Here is a 16824-nt window from a genome sequence, read left to right on the forward strand (position 1 = left end):
TCAGTATTCCTGCCACATTTGCATCTCAAAGTAATGCCTTGCTCTAAGGCTGGTTAATAGTTGATGAAAACTGATTTAACTGGCAAACGCAAGCTTTGGTCCTCATGAAAAATAAAGGAACCGAGATACCAGGAAAGCAAACACCGGTTTCCAGGACGGTGGCAAACAGATGTGGAATATTATTATCTCATTACCTGCAATGAGATTACGGTGATTAACAAAATGGGTAACAGTAAAGCATTAAAGCTGGAGTGGAGGGAAAAAAAAATGTTTTGTTTTTCCGAAATGGAGACGATTATTTGAATAACTGCTCAAAACATTTTAGATGATGCAAATTCACGACTGTAATAAGCAACAGATCCTGGATGCCGACTGTAAATGAAGAACATGCACACGCAAATCAAATTACAGCCAGTAGAGTCCAATAAATCATTTGGTCGGGCACGATCTCTGCATCCTGATTTTAAAGTCGTACGAAACATTTCGAGTAAGACGATCGCTTTTAGAATCGGCATTTCAAAGGATCCGTTTCCCAGAAATAAATAAAATGCAGTTAATTAATTTGCATTTCTGGTAAGACTCCATGCAGCAATGGAAAAAAAAGAGAAAAAGGTATGCGGTCACAGAGTCTGCAGTTGATTACTTATTGATTTATTTCAGGGATCTAGCTCTCCGTTGGGTTTTTCTTTTTCTAAAGCGGAGCAGCACATCCTGTGTCCCTGCTGCGTACGTCATTCAATCTCTTCCCACCCGAAAGCAAATAAATAAAACTCCATCAACTGTTTCTTGCGTATCTTATTGCCGGCGGGGTTAAAGCGTAACTTGAGCCGCAGTTTCGCACACTTCAGAAACGTAACGTCAACTTAAAGACGACATCTGCTGCTGAAGCTGACTTCTAAAATCACACATTAGTCTCCAATTTGGCCCCGAGCGAAAACGCTGATGAAGCTGTGCGACTGTGGGGTTAGAAGCTGCTTTTGTAGCGGCTGAGGAAAGGTGAAGCAGAGTTAGATATTAACTCGCCGTGACATTTACATCATGGACTGAACACGCAGCGAGCAGAGGGAAGCCACGTCAGTATTCACACACAGTAGTTTCTGTGTACTTTACTGTATATCTGTTTTCTCTGTGAACAGCTGTGTGCTCATGGAGATATTCATTTATCACTGTGTGTGTACAGTATGTGTGTCGTTTAAACACGCAAAACAAACACACGACCTTCTTTGCTTCGCTCTTGAGAATGCTAATGATTTTTATTTTCCATAGCATTCATGTTTAAAGGGCTTTCCTCTACTTCTCTAATTGTATTTAAATGGATCAATTAGTTAGTTAGCTGGTATAATCAATGACAAAAATGCTGAAAATGTAAACTTTGTAAACTTACATTCATAAAACACTCGTCATTTTTGGCTCCAGTCATCGGTCATCTGCAGTTTGAGGAAATATTGCCGGCAACAAAGTCCAATTTAGTTCAGCGTGAACATTTCTAATCACCCAGGGGCTTCCAAAGTCTGAGAATACTCATCACAGAACAGAAAGCTGGTTTGTCCACCGAGTTTAGATGGCAGCACTAGTACAGGTTTGTTTACTTCTCTCCTGCTCCCTGTGCTCACATATACTGTCATTTAATAGAGCAAAAATCTCAATAAAGTTGTTCTCGTTAACTTATTTTTCATTTTCTGCTGTCAGAGAACAAGCTTATTCAGACTACATGTTAAACAAGCTGCTATTTTGCATAATTAATATCCTATTTTTATACCCACAACATCACCTGACCAGTTAGAGATGATGGTTGTGGTGTGAATCTGGCTGTATTTTTATAATGTGCAAAGCTACAACTAAAGTGAGACAACTTTAGATATGCTTTTTCATATTAATGGCTATTGTATGTTCCTTGCATTGTGTCCTTTTGGTGCAACTGTTTGCTTTTGTCTGTGCATATGATGAATCTCTTGAATCTTAAAAAGGAGCTGTTTTAGATGCTTGTTGTTTGCGACTGTTTGTCTGTCTGTCTGTCTGTTAGCAACATTACTCAAAATGGACTAACGGATAAGGATGAAATTTTCAGGGAAAGTCAGAAACGAAACAAGGACCAAGTGATTAGGTGTTGGCAGTGATGCGGCTTATAGTTTGGATCCACGGATTTGGTAAAGATTTCAGCCTTCGGAAATTATACGACTGAGCAGCCTTGGCGGAGTACTGCGCTCTCTGAGTGCTTTTCTAGTTGTTGTCATTATTTTTACTGTTCATAAATGGTGGTGTTTTGAAGAAGCAGGAATAATAGATTTACAGTCATTTGTATACGGAGAAGGGGTGGACCGGATAAGTTTTGACTTCCCGTTCCTTTGTAATGAAGTTATTCATTGTCTTTTGCTGTTGTTTTCTTATTTTTGGTGAAATGTTCAAAATAAATTTTCCAAAAAAAAAAATCTTATCCATGTTTCACTTTGTTTAATACACAGACTGAATTCCAATGTGTTAAGAAGAAAGTTTGCTGGAAACTAGAGCTGCACAACTAACTTATAAAATAAGTTGGCTTTTCAAAAAGGTTGTTTTTATGCTGCTGTTTACCTCTACAGTTTTACACTTTAACTTTTGTTTATATTTCATGACGTGCTGCATTATATGGTGACATACAGTAAAATCAATGCAAATGCAATGGCCATTTTACATTTTTTGTAGGAAAATTAACTGATTAGCTTAATAAGCAAAGAGCTGATTACAGCATTAACTATTTTCTCTATTAAGGCAGGCTGTATGTTTTTCAGTGTTTGTTGCTGCTGTAGTGGCCTAGTTCTCTGCAAGAAAACAAGTGTCCTTTAAGATGAAAATTGCAAAAAAATCAATTAACCTCCTTCCTAAACCCCAGATGAAAAAGTTTTTCAATAACCAAAACTTCATCATGTCCACTATCAACGCTCACACACACATCTATCCAGAATGCAAAGACTGAGACAGAAAACGCTGAATCACCCCATCCTGAGTCCAGCAGAACCAATCAGCCGTCTGTTTGTTTGGCGTAGCGTTGAAGGTTATGAGAAACAACCGGCTTCTGCTCCAGGAAGAGCCACCGTTTGAGTGTGTGTGTGTTTGATTTAAGGAGAATGTGTACCAGAAATAAGGCCTGAAAGCCCAGCGGGGATTTATAAACACAATTACTGTGCTTTATCTAAAAGGAGCCCATCAGATATCGAATAAAACGGTGGAGATGAGCGAGATGCTCGGGGTCAGCAGTTGTCACCATGGTGAAATGGAGGGAGAAAGAATAACAGGAAAGACAGAGGAAAGAGGTGATGAAAGTGGAAAACGACAGAACAAAAGGTTTCTAAGGCTTTTTAGTGATTTGAAATACTAGAGACGCTATCTGTGCTCGATAAAGGTGGTGCGACTGTAAACGGGCACTAATGGAAAAGAAAAAAACAAAAAAACTGTAAAAAGAAAACTGTAATTCATCTTTATCTCGTCTTTGGCTGAAAAACACCAGTTGCCAGTCTTATTCCTCTGGGGAGTCATTGATATGAGCTGATTGTCATAATTAATCCTGACAGATTATTTAAGTATTCTGAAATACAGAAGTCCTTAAATAAAAATCAAACCACGGCTGTCCCTCTTGATGCAGCTTCTTCTGTCCCTGTCCAAACGTTTAATCACGAAAGGTGTTTTTGCCAAGATTACATAAAAGCAAGCTCTCAACCATCCATGTTTCTGTCACTGTCTGTTTATGTTTTAACTCCTTTTAAAGGCGCTAAAACAGCTCAGAATTTGAATAACTGATTAAATTTAAGAGCAATTCCAGCCTCACAGACATGCAAAGTGTTGAAAAGAAAAAAAACATTTGAAGATGAATCTTGTCTTTTGGTATTTGCCATTTAATAGACTAAACAACTTTTGATGAAAACGATGAAAAAAATCTCTTTATAGATATGTATTTACATGAGAAGGCTGAGCCATAACACATCATTTTTACAGCTCTGTTTAGTGGCCTCTGAAACTATTTCGGTATCATGCAAGCAAGACTGAGATAAACTACAACCTTATATTCACTGAACTTTAAAACACGCTGGCAGACTTGATGGCACGTGATCAGAAAAATTATTTTAAAAATGACAATTTAAAATCGCTCCAAACTGGGAAAAAAGAGAAAATCGTTGGATTTTATTAACAGTCCGTGAATATTTATCTGTGATGTGCCAGAAAGTTGACTAAATTTAAGCCTAAAAATGTGATTTTTCTTCATAATCTCCTTATTTTATATGCCTCACCGAAAAAAAATTAAACCACATTATGCAAGAAGTAAAAAGTCTGTTTCCCTCAGTGCAACTGTGGAGCCATTAGCTGTGAACAAAAACAAGAAAATATCAGGAACTTTTCAGCTGAAAAACATCTACAGTGTGTAGAGTTGTTCATTTTCACTGCTGATAACACCTGTGAGCGATTTTTTGGGTCATTTTTTGTGAAGTAATAATCAAGAAAGTGTTTTTTTTTCCATTGTTATACCACAAAAAAAAGATGTCTCCGAGTCCTCTCTGCTTCTAGTCACAGTTCTACTGTTCTCAAAGACATGCAAGACTTTGCATTACTGTGAAAAATGAGCCCACAGCGAGTAAAAATGAGCAATAAATGCCCAAACCTGCTTTGGATCGGATGGTTAAACAACTGGACGGGGAACAGGAAAGTGAAAGCTGCACTCTCTCAATGTTCCGAAATATAATCAATCAATCATAAGTGCACAAAAAGAAAGAACAATAGTATTGTGCAAATCAGGAAAGAAGCCCAGCAAAAGAGGAAGAACTGAGGAGGGAGGGTGAGAAAGTGGAAAAGCAGCAAGAAAAAAAGCTGCATATAGCTGGGTAAGATGAGATGGATCATAAAAGAGGGAATGTTATGATTTATGGCACTGTAGTTTGATATGCTGCAAAAAAGAAGAGTTTTCATGGTTGTTCTGTTTCCAGAGAGCTGCAGGATTTTATATTGCGAAGGAAAATGAGCCCACAGTGAGTAAAAATGCGACAGGAGCACAAAATGCCAAAAAGCTACTCAGAGTTCAGAGGGTTAAGTGATACTTCCTGCCTTTTCTGGCTGCATTTGCCCTCTAATGATGCAGAGAGTGCTTCAGCGCTCACCCATTTGTCTGAACTCCTGGTTGACCAGCTGCAGCCAGGCGACATCCAGGTCGTCCAGGTCGTAGCAGCTGTACAGTTGAGTCGGAGGCGGCTGAGCTACACCCTCCCCGTCCTGGCCGCCGCTGGACGGACCACCTGTCGACTCCGGGAGCAACCTGGAACAGAAACACGGAGAGTTTGTCATGTGTCTGGAAACTTGTTATTGTTAGGTTAAATAAAACGTTTTCTTGGGCTTTTTAATCGGTAATAATGCCAGCAAATTAAGCAACAGAGCGCAGTGTCAGCACAGCGTCAACACCTGAACCAATACGGACCAACCTCAGCTATGTTAATGCTTTAATGCTGCATTTATAACTTTAACTGCTGCATCAGGTGTTAAACTGAATGGATTGTAACGGACGCTAAATATGCAAGTGGAGCGATTTCCTCTTAAAGATGACTAAAACTGTAGCTCACATTCATTTAATTCTGCCTAATTAACAAGAAACAGTCATGTTATCCACACAGGCAATAAGAAGACAGACGTTCTCTCTCTTTAACTGGACAGATATTTAACAATTTTGTGCTTCTTTGATAAATTAAACCCATTCCAGACACAGGAACTGCCCCTGGATGCAAGTATAAAACAAGACATGCTTTAGAAGCCTTTAAAAAGTTCAATTAAAGTGCTACAAAGTGTAAAATGATCCTAGTAATTTAGTAGATTCATTTCATTTAATCAGAAAAAAAGAAACATATTTACTCCTACTTTGTTTTTATATAGACACGATATATGAGAGCATAAAGTCCTGAACTACTTTCCATCTTAAGTTCTCAACAAAACAACCTAATATTAACTAAATCAGCAAGAAACAGGAGTCGTATTGAGCATTTGACAGCCACAAGAAGTCTAGAAACATAATCTGTCTGTGAGATTATCATCATTTGACATAAAGAGAGAGTATAAATGGAAACAAAAGGAACGATTGAATGTTTCAAGAGAGAACTTAGCAGAAAAACACGACGACGTGAAGTAAACAGAGAACTGGGATGTGATGCACAATAAGTCAACTACTGAGGCTTGAAAACGTCAGAAAAGTACCGCAAAGCTCAAGATGATGTCCTCAAATGTTTTTCTTTTGTCCACGACCCAAATATGTTCGGTTTACTTCCGTTAAAGGAAAGGAACTACAAAATATTCACATCTTAGAAGCTGAAACCAGATATTTTTTATGTTTTTCTTCTTATAAAATTTACTCAAACTGATGACCTCATTATCAAAATAAAAAAACAATGAATAATCACTGAATCACGGCAGCTCTAATGCACATTTCCTCGCTATGACCTTAGCTTAACCCGCGCTGATATGAAACTGCTGTCACATGTTAAACTCCGGTTGTCACACACAATTAGGCTGACTGATCACCAGAATTAATATCCGATTTTCACATCTGCTCTCCACTCGTTCCGTCTTTCTTTAGAGCCACTTTGAAGTCTCTCTGCGTCCTCCAAAGCTGCATGTTTGTACATATCTGCAGGGACTGTGACACACTGCTCTCCTTACGACAACAGGAATTATTGGAAAGTCCTTCTCATGTCTGGGGCTGACCTCATTGTCCCGAAAGACTGAACCAGAGCTTGACGGATGAGTGGGGGGAAAAAAACAAAACACTGAAACAATGACAAATGAAGTGGTTGTAGGCAGCGATGACGGGAGGCTCCTCCAGGCAGTGTCTCGTCTCTGGAGCCTCGGGGCCCCGAACGTCTCTCTGTCAACAACATCAGGAAATGAGGTCAGGAACTCAGCTCAGCCCACTGGGAACCAATAAAGAGCTAAACACACAGGCCCGTGTCACACATCTGGACACGGCGAGAGCTAACAGACACAGAAAACGCACTAAATAAGACACGGCAGCATGCGGGGAGACGCTACGCCCGATTAATCAGGGAAGAAACACTCAGCATCTCGCCTGGTGAGACCTTAGTGTTAAAGGTGAAAAAACAGCAGCACCCGTCTTCACAGCCTCATCATCATCATCCCGCTTACTTATCATCATCATCATCGTCCTCCGTCACTGCTCGCATCAAGCATCCTCATCCTTATCATTATCCTCCCCATTATCACCACCACGGCTGCCGTCATCATCGCAAAGCAGCTGCCACAGTTTGATTCAGCAGCACAGTCACACGTTAAAAGAAAAAGATCATCAACGATCAATTAGAGACCTCATAATAAAAGAAAACAGGTCATGAATTATATGGAAGCATGTCGACTGATTTTGCCAAGACTGACAGAGAAATAAAGGAGTAAAGTGACCGCCACAGATACTAATAAATAAGCAGAAATATTCCGTAAGAAAGAAAGAAAGACATATACTAAAGTACATAATGCACAATAAAGGGTAAAATATACTATAAGTAAAAAAACTATTGCATGTGTTGTATAGATCAGCGCTTCCTCAGTTCCTCAATCTCTGTGTTGGAGAGTTTTTCATGTGTAACCGTAATAATTACTGCATTTTTATTTCTGTTCGTGTTAGTCTAAGTGCTATGTTAATAAAGTGTGATTAGTTGATTGAAAGTACTAAATGCACCTTAAAGTGTCAAACAGTCAAATGAGGAAATTAATAGTCTGGTGAACAGCGGTGCAATTTGTACAAATACAAACAGATACCTGCAAAAACTACACACGTATGGAGGATATTCTAGCATACAGTGAATATGGTAATAGGTGTAATTACACAGAAATGTAGCGCAAAACATCTACTTGTCTGTACAATAAACTGTAAAGAAAAAAAATTAAAAAGTCATAAGATAAGATGTACATTTACTGAGAAATTCAAATGAGCACAGCAGCACAGATCTGATCCCTTTCTGTCTCCAAATGCTCATCTTAAACCATGACTGCAGGGTCAGTATGCAAACGATTAATGAATTTAAATTTCTAATATATTTCTGTGAGGACAAAGGGACAGAAAATTGAACCCTGTTTTGGCCCGGCATCAGGCTGATATCTGATAGCGGACAAACCAGCCCGGGCAGCCAAGTGGCAGCAGAGAAAGCAGAGAGACGAGTCGGTTTCATCCTGGGCACACTGGATGTCACTTATGTAACTTTAAAAGCAACAAGTGTCTTATTACATTAGTGGGTGGCGGCGCTGCATTATTAAAGGATAACGCTGGTATTACTCGACAGATTTTGTTCTTTGCAACAAATCCGATGGGAAAAAAAACCTCCTCCCTGTTTACTTCGGCTTCAGATCTTTAAACACGACTCAGACACGCAGAATATAGCTTCTTTTATTCCGATAATTTCCTAAAACAGCTGCAATTTTTTTTCTTTTCAGGAAAGACCACTTAAGCAAAAGTAAATAGCATTATGTGCAGGATTGTTTCACGCCCAGATTAACTCTTTAAACCCCAAAACCAACCGGAGGATTTGAAAAACTTTACTAGTTACCAGAGGCTAAAACTGCAAAACCAGAGATAAACATTTGATTTTTAATCTCTTCCTTCATCTACGTTGTACCGTCTGTCAAACAAACAAGCCTAAAATTATGATATTTGAAGAAAATCACTTTATTGCCGAGTTCTCTTTACTTCAAACCATGGATGTGTTGTTTCCATAGCAGTGCAAGACTTTATATTGCAGCCAAAATGAGCTTACAGTTAACAACACCTGATGAACAGTTTGAAATGCGTGTATTGGTAACAAAATTTGTCAAAATTCCACAATTTATCACAGCCAGAAACTGTAAAACCTGAAAATAATGTCAGATATCCAACTTCTTGTGCACCAAAAACCATGGAAGCAAGTTGAAAATGAACTCTAGCCTTCATGTAAGGTGTGCAGTCTGTCGAGAAAATAACCGAATCTAAGCATAAAATTGTTAGCCTAGCCGCGCTAGACAACCCACGGCAACGAATTTAATTCTCTGCCAGGGTGGGTCTAGTTACCCTCCATAAGGCTCGAGGCTGGATTCTCCTAAAACTGGCCGGACCAATCACCATGAAGTGTAGAGTCAGAAGGCGGGCGTAACGAAGTGACGACAGAGGCGCGACGATTCTGACAGAAACAACCGGCGCACAATAAACAGTTATCTTTCGACTCGGCTTTGGCCACAGCCCTTAAAGATTTGAAGCTAAAATTCAACTTGAAAGATAAACAAAGGACGACACTGAAGTGTTTCATTGAGAAGAAAGACGTATTTGGACTTATGCCGACAGGATATGGCAAATCCTTAATATACCAGTTGGCTCCGCTGGTTGGGAAGCCAATGGGACTTAGCCACAATCCAGCGGCGCTCTAGGAACTACGTCAGCCTATTCGTTGCGTTGATTGGTTGTATACCTACCCAATTGCTGCAGAGTGATTTGATAGACAACCTTTTAGCCCGCCTCCCTCCCTGTCGAGCGGCCCTAGACCCTTGTGCCTTCAGAAATATGGGTCTAGCGCGGCTAGGCTATAAAATTGTGATATTAAATCAAAAACACTTTATTTTTGAGTTCTCTGTATTTTTACAATGCCTGTGCTCTTTCCAGAGGGGTGCAGGACTTCACATTGCAGTAAAATATTAGCCCACGGTGAGAAAAAAAGCAGAAAATGCCCAGAAACTGGAGGATTATTACATATTTCTGGCCCTGATGAGTATTAAACATGACGTCCTTTATTAAATTTTGGCGATACTGACAATGCAGGTCAACAGAATCAAGTGATTTGGTTTTCGTCTTTTCATCGAGTTTCTTGGTAGTAATAAAAATATTCAGTCCAACCAGGCAAACACTGAATATTCAGTCCATAATGTGATAAACCAGTGAGTATTGTAACACAGCGAGATGCTATCAGCAGAGTGCTGTTGGGTTTTTATGATATTGTTCGTGTTGTTTATTCTAATATGGGCTTTATTACATTTTGTTTTTATGACTCGGATGCTGTCTGTTTGGCTTGTAGCACAAAGTGAAAAGGAAAAAGGAATGAGAGCAGATAAGAGAAGAACATTCAGTGTTTTGACACCAATAACACCGAAGCTGAAAGTAAAATTAGAGCAGAAATGAAAGCGGATGCAACGTCTGAAGTCATCCAGCTGGTACCTGCATGAACCTAGAACAGCTGGAACAGACATTCCCAGGGTTATAAAAGAAACATATGATCATGTTTTGTATATTTAATACCATTTCCCAGCGATATTTTACAGTCTGGTCATATTCCAGTTGAGCTTGGATGACGGAAAGAATAAAGTTGGACATGAAAGGAAAGCGTTGCTCCACAATAACGTCAAGTCTTCCCATCTAACAGGAAGAAAGGCGATGGGGGTCAGAGTACAAAGTGTTCCTCTTCTGATGAGTATCATGTATCCCTCAATCACATGTACGGCAACCGCACACTCGCTGCGTTACATAATGTAGATAAACATCAGTGTGTGTGCACAAGGTCTACCATTGTCCACGTTTTTATCGTGGCAACAAAGGTGGAGATAAAGTGCACAGTCATCTGTCAACACGGAACACAATTATAGCTCTGAGTAAAGCTGTAAATAGATTTTCTGTCCTATTATTGTATTAAGGGGCAGTTCTGAGAAGCCTGTATGAGCCAGGAGGACTGGGAGTCATCTTAGAAGTTGCACAAGAGCGATTTTGTTCTGTACTGAGCGAGGAAACACAGAAAACGGTACTTCTTGTGCATGATTTTATCAACACGGCTAATCTTACCAAAAAAGCACAAAAGTCTTCTTTGCAAAGGACAGGTAAGATTCTGAATTTGAATGCATGTTGGCGTTGTGTTTTTGATTCTCCAAAATAAAACATTACAGTAAACATTCCTGACATTCTTAGGAACAGAAGGATAAAGTCCTGCACACATTCCATCATTTTCTTGTGTTTTTGCATCCATTAAGTTCTATTTTTTATCAGTTTTTCTCTATTATGGTAGCTCTTGTGGGCTGTATATGCTGACATTTAGGCATTGTATAGTTATGTGAACTCAAAGATAACAGTCATGATCATTTTGACCCAATTCCCACCTTTCCTGTTACATACTTTGTAATGTGGACAGTAAACTTCTACTGTTTGACTGGTGGATTTTAAAGGCATGTATTGTATCAAAATTTGTCAAATTCCAGCACTTATCAGAGCAGAAACTGTAAAAATAGTAAAAAATGGTCAGATTTTGAACTTTCTGATGGTCCTTAAACTATTTATTTGTGAGGTGGTATTCAGTCAGGAAAATTAACCAAGATCAGGATATTTCATCAAAATTACTATTCTATTTATAAAACTTACCAAAAATAAAGTATTCACTCTAACCAAACTCTATAAAAAATTATTTAAAAATACACTTTTAGGCACAATCAAAACACTAATGGTGACATTGCTGTGACCAGCAGCACCCTGACAAAAATTGAGAGACTTTTTTGGTTGAACTGCAGGCTGTGTTTACTCAGAAAGTGGAGAAAAGCAAAGAAAACAAATTAAGTATGAAAATATTTACAGTATCTGGAGCCGCCATTTTTTGTAGTATTGGCAACACACGTGGGCACTTCAAAAAATCATCTATACGAACACATTTCTGTAAAACAAGCAATGAAAGAAATACTACTATAGTTTTTTTTTAAATGGTCCGTATTTATATAGCGCTTTACTATACCTGCAAGGTACCCAAAGCGCTTTACAAGATACGTCACATTCACCCATTCACACACACACTGATGGCGGAAGCTGCCATGCAAGGCGCTAACCACGACTCATCAGGAGCAATTACGGGTTGAGTGTCTTGCTCACAGACACGTCGACATGAGCACGACGGGCCAAGAATCAAACCCTCCGGTTGCAAGACGGCCACTCTACCCACTGAGCCATGCCGTCTCCCTTTTTTAAATTTAGCTATACTGGACAGAAGACATCTCTGAGTTCTCTCTCCTTCTTACTGTGGTTTTTCTGTTTCCACAGAGGTGCAGGACTTTATATAATGCAGTGAGAAATGAGCCCACAGTGACTAAAATGCGACAAAGTAGAAACTGCTTGGGGTTCAGAGGGTGAATGCTTTATTAAAAAGTAGAAAGACATTACAAAAAATCTGTGAAAAAATCAATAAAACAAGACCTAAACCAGGAAAATGCAATCATAAAATCAGACAATCGTTAAGGACTTTTTAATCCAAAGTAGATCAAATCATTGCAGCAATAGCAGTTGTTTTAACACTTTATTAGATCATCTAAAAATAATAATTACCCCCCCAAAAAAAGCCTTCAAAATCACTTGTGTTTACACTTGAGGGCCTCTAATGAGAGGAGCAGCAGAGGGAGAATATTTAGATGTTCCCTCCTCGGAGTCATAACAATACGACAGCTGATTCCGCTTTGATCTGAATGTGTGTGTGCCATGAAATATTCAGGAGGAACTACACCACTGTGGGGCTCTGATTCTTAAAACAATGAAAACCAAACAGCTCCCCTCCATCCTGGGTCTCTCTGGAGCTCCGAGCCCCTGAGCAGGAGAGTCGCTGGTTGGCTTCACGGGATTGGCCTCGGGGGATCAGAGGAGTGGGAACGGTAAGAGCATCCAGTGGCTGCTGTGGATGTCATACGAACCTGAACAGGGGGGAAGACGGGAGATTTATACGTTTGTGTGTGCACGAAAGAGGGAAATAAAGAGACCTGATGCAAATAATTCTTCTGCATTTGCCTCAGTGGAGCATACCAAGTTTTTGGCCGATATATCAGGAAAATCATCATGAGTCCATCCAGGATCTTATTTCACTTTCTCATGCTAAAACTGGGGCAGGTCGCATTTCACAAAATAGCATTCGGCAGTAAAAGTACAAGTGTTGCTTCAACAGAGGATCAAGCCGAGTTTTTTGTAACTCAGCAGACAATTTAATGTTTCATTGTACGGTTTACCACTCACAACCTCTGTTCACAGAAACAGCAGCAGAAGTATGTAAATGTGATATTTTTACAAACAAATGCTCTTTACAAATGAAGCAGACTGAGGCACATATGGAATATGATCTCACACAATTTAGTGCAACAGCTTGTCGTTCCTAATTTCTAAGTTTGTTGCAATAAACTGACTATACCGAGAATAATGAAAATTAAGTCTAAAATTTAAGTAGACTGTCCATCATAACATATATACCAGCTCAGATGTTTTATAGTATTTTACAGCTAAACTTGCTGACACTGGTATCATCGCACACTTAAAGATGTTTCTAATATTAAAACTGATACTTGCAAATGGAAAACAGTACCCTCTTTTGGGTATTTTACTGTTTCTATAATAAAAAAATATACAGTACTTTCAGGTGTAAAAAGAAAAATAAGTCATAGCTTCTCAGTTTCAGCGCTGCTATTCGTTTTATCATCCCGACACTTTCAAGAAATGATGAATTAAGCAATACTGTACATAAGTTGCTCCACTACAAATATTTTAATTTAAAAGTACTTGGTGACTTTGTAATGCGGTTGGGACGTAGGTCCAATGGGCACGTCCAGGGTAGAAGACAATCTTGGGCTGAACTCACTGAAAGTAAACCAGCTGTTGTTGCCAGGTTTGGCTGTGGATTGAAGTGTATGGATTTGGCTGAATTTTGGATCGAGAATGGGTATATTTAAATACATCTCGCCAGCTATGGGCCAAGAGTGGGGATCTGATTTTGAGGCAGATATATCCAGACAGACCCTGACCAGTTAAGGGTGAGTGTTGGGGGTGAACAGTTTAGGGGTGGAGCACAGGTTAGGGTGGAAATGCCTTTTTAATATGGGTAAACTTGAATATTTGTCAGACTTTTTCATGAAATGGCACAAAAAGTGGGTCAAAAAATGATATAGTTCTCCCTAAAATTTCTATTTTTTGACGGACAGATGAATACTTTATTAGTCCCGAGGGAATCAGACTAGAGATAATGCATCGGTTTGGGACAAATCTATGCTCATGATAGGCTAACAACCCTTCTTGAACTTGGAAGAAATCTTTCTCTGAAATGAAAATCCAACAACAATCCTACCTCCTGCAGATTTTTTGATTAGGCATGGACGCCTATGCTCTCAGTCAGATGTGCTCTCAATCACCAAAAAACAACATAATTCGGTCGGTACCCTTAAAAGTGCCAAGTCTGGTTCCAAGTAGGGCTGGGCGATATGGGCAAAAATAAAATCTCGATTTTTTAGCCATCTCGGACGATTACGATTTTAATCGATTTTTGTTGTTTCTTTGCGGTCTGTTTGCTATGGCTAGTGCTAGCCATGCCGCACTCCCGTAGCTTCAACTCTCTTCCCATTCTTTAGGATGCCTCTGTCGGAGGTGCTGAAAGAGGTTAGTTGTGCTGCTACTCTTCGTTTTCACGGTACTTTTGCAAACCTTGCACATGACTGTAGTTTGCTCTGTGTCAGTCTTTTCAAAGCCGAACCACTTCCATATAATCGATGTAACATGAGGCCCTTTTCTCGTGACCAACTCTTCGTCTGCTGTTCTGTCCGCCATGACGGGGGTGTGAGTGTTTTGGCGGAAGGAGATGAGAGGCGGGAGCAAACGCCAGTGCACAAGTCGTGAAAGGCAGAAGAAGAATCTGTTATATATTTAAGCTCGCCTTGATTTTATGATTTGGCAAATTTTCAAATTGTCAGGTTTTAAAAAGGCGAATTAATCGAATTAATTTGATTTATCGCCCAGCCCTAGTTCCAAATCTGAACAATTCGACCTCTCGTTCACATCCATGAGGTTAGTGGGGCGGCATGGCTCAGTGGGTAGAGTGGCCGTCTTGCAACCGAAGGGTTGCCGGTTCGATCCTCGCCCCGTCGTGTTCGAGGTGTCTCTGAGCAAGACACCTAACCCCGAATTGCTCCTGATGGGGTCGTGGTTAGCGCCTTGCATGGCAGCTTCCGCCATCAGTGTGTGAATGTGTGTGTGAATGGGTGAATGTGATGTATTATGTAAAGCGCTTTGGGTACCTTGCAGGTATAGTAAAGCGCTATATAAAATACAGACCATTTACCATTTAGTCTAGACCAGGGGTCGGCAACCTTTAACACTCAAAGAGCCATTTCGACCCGTTTCCCACAGAAAAGAAAACACCGGGAGCCGCAAAATCCTTTTGGCATTTAAAATGAAGACAACGCTGCATACATTGTTTTTTTCTTACCTCTTTGCCCTTGTTAATCAGTCGCGATTACTTAATTACAAAGCCTCTAATTAGATAGATTCATTTTTAATTGTGTCCTTCCACTAATATGTATCTTACTTGGTTAATGTCATTTTTGCTCCTGGACCTCATATGTTACATAATGTTAGCTGGAAATCAATATTTTGCGAATGTCTATTTAACTTGTAAAATCTATTTATCTTAAGCTAATAACTTTTCTCCGGTAAGTCGCTGACCTATTTTTCCAAGACGACACTCCTCTGACTCTGACCTGCTGCCTGGATGTGACATCGAGCCGTGTTCTTGCGAGTAACGTGTATTACCCTATCATGAGTACTTTTGACTCAAAGACGTGTCTTTCTTGGAGTGGAGCTTTAATATACAGGCTTGCCATTCTTGAGTACAAAACGATGTGAAACTACAGGCGTTGCTTCTCCAGGAGTAAAATTTAAAAAAAGGCATGAAACGTGTGGGAATCGGAAGCTCCGTGTTCTCTTTTTGCATCAGCTTTGCGCTCTCATGCACAGGCACAGCACATCCGGTGGAGTGACATGTCAAAGTAAGAGCGGTAATTTCACAATAAAATTCTCTATATTAAAATGCATTGAAACGCACCTGAAAGGCAGAATAATGTATTTTCCAAAGTTACAGGGAGCCACAACAGAGGGCTGAAAGAGCCGCATGCGGCTCCGGAGCCGCGGGTTGCCGACCCCTGGTCTAGACAGCAGATAACACCTCTCAGTATCACACAATACAATCCAACAGCAGCAGCAGCCTCAAGAGTGACCATCAAGTTGAATCAACACTTTTAAATTACAACCTTCAGGCAGGTGGGAGTCATTACAGGACTGCTGTGTTCGACTGCACTGCTTTTACGTACCGAGGTGGCAACAGAGTGAAACTGACAAAGAAAACTACACCGAAGAAGCCTGATAGATAAAAAGAAAGGGTACAAAAAAAGTCAGTCTAGCCTTGTTCTCTCTCCCTGCTCCCATATGTTTCTCACCGCTGTGTAAATCTCACTTCCCTCCTTTTCATAAAATGTCAATAATAATCTTTTCTCAAGGAGGGATGGAGTGGATGGTGTTTACATAAGACATTTCCAGTGTGGGCAGAGTGACAGCGGCTGAGCTCAGTTCTCAGTCTGACTCTCTGCCCACACAGGACACGTCTAGTTTAAACACACATCAGCTCCTGACAGATCGCTCATGAAGAGAAGGAAGAGCTTCTGAACGAGGCTGGAAACATATACGAGACTAAACAGAAAAACGAAATACCAGAGGAGGGCAGGGATCACAGAAAGCAAGACGAGTTTGAGGGAAAAGAGGGATTAACAGAGGAAAGTAGAAGAAAAAGGAATGTAGGAAGAAAGAAAGAAGTATTTTATGATAAAATCTGCAAGTAAGACCTCATTTGTACTCTATACTACCTATTTGAAAGAGAGAACTTCTTCTTTTTTCAAACAAACTCTTAATTGGCTACAGCTGATTTAATTTTCCAGCCACACTTTTCATTTCAGCAGACAGAATTGACAAAAACTTTCACCTCTTCCAAACACGCTGCAAAGACAGCTTTGCTAATAATGTGA

General features: G+C 39.9%; 1 protein-coding gene across 2 annotated transcripts in view; it reads right to left on the reverse strand.

Moving 5' to 3' along the window:
* The window catches only part of jade2 (jade family PHD finger 2), a 248936-nt gene that overhangs the window by 112409 nt on the left and 119703 nt on the right, over nt 1-16824 (reverse strand). For both annotated transcript variants that reach the window (XM_051937430.1, XM_051937429.1), the window contains exon 5: nt 5124-5278. In XM_051937430.1, coding sequence (XP_051793390.1) covers nt 5124-5278 — 155 coding nt within the window. The remainder of the gene's footprint in view (nt 1-5123; nt 5279-16824) is intronic.

The sequence above is a fragment of the Acanthochromis polyacanthus genome, chromosome 17 (assembly GCF_021347895.1).
Source record: "Acanthochromis polyacanthus isolate Apoly-LR-REF ecotype Palm Island chromosome 17, KAUST_Apoly_ChrSc, whole genome shotgun sequence".
NCBI classification, from domain to species: domain Eukaryota; kingdom Metazoa; phylum Chordata; class Actinopteri; family Pomacentridae; genus Acanthochromis; species Acanthochromis polyacanthus.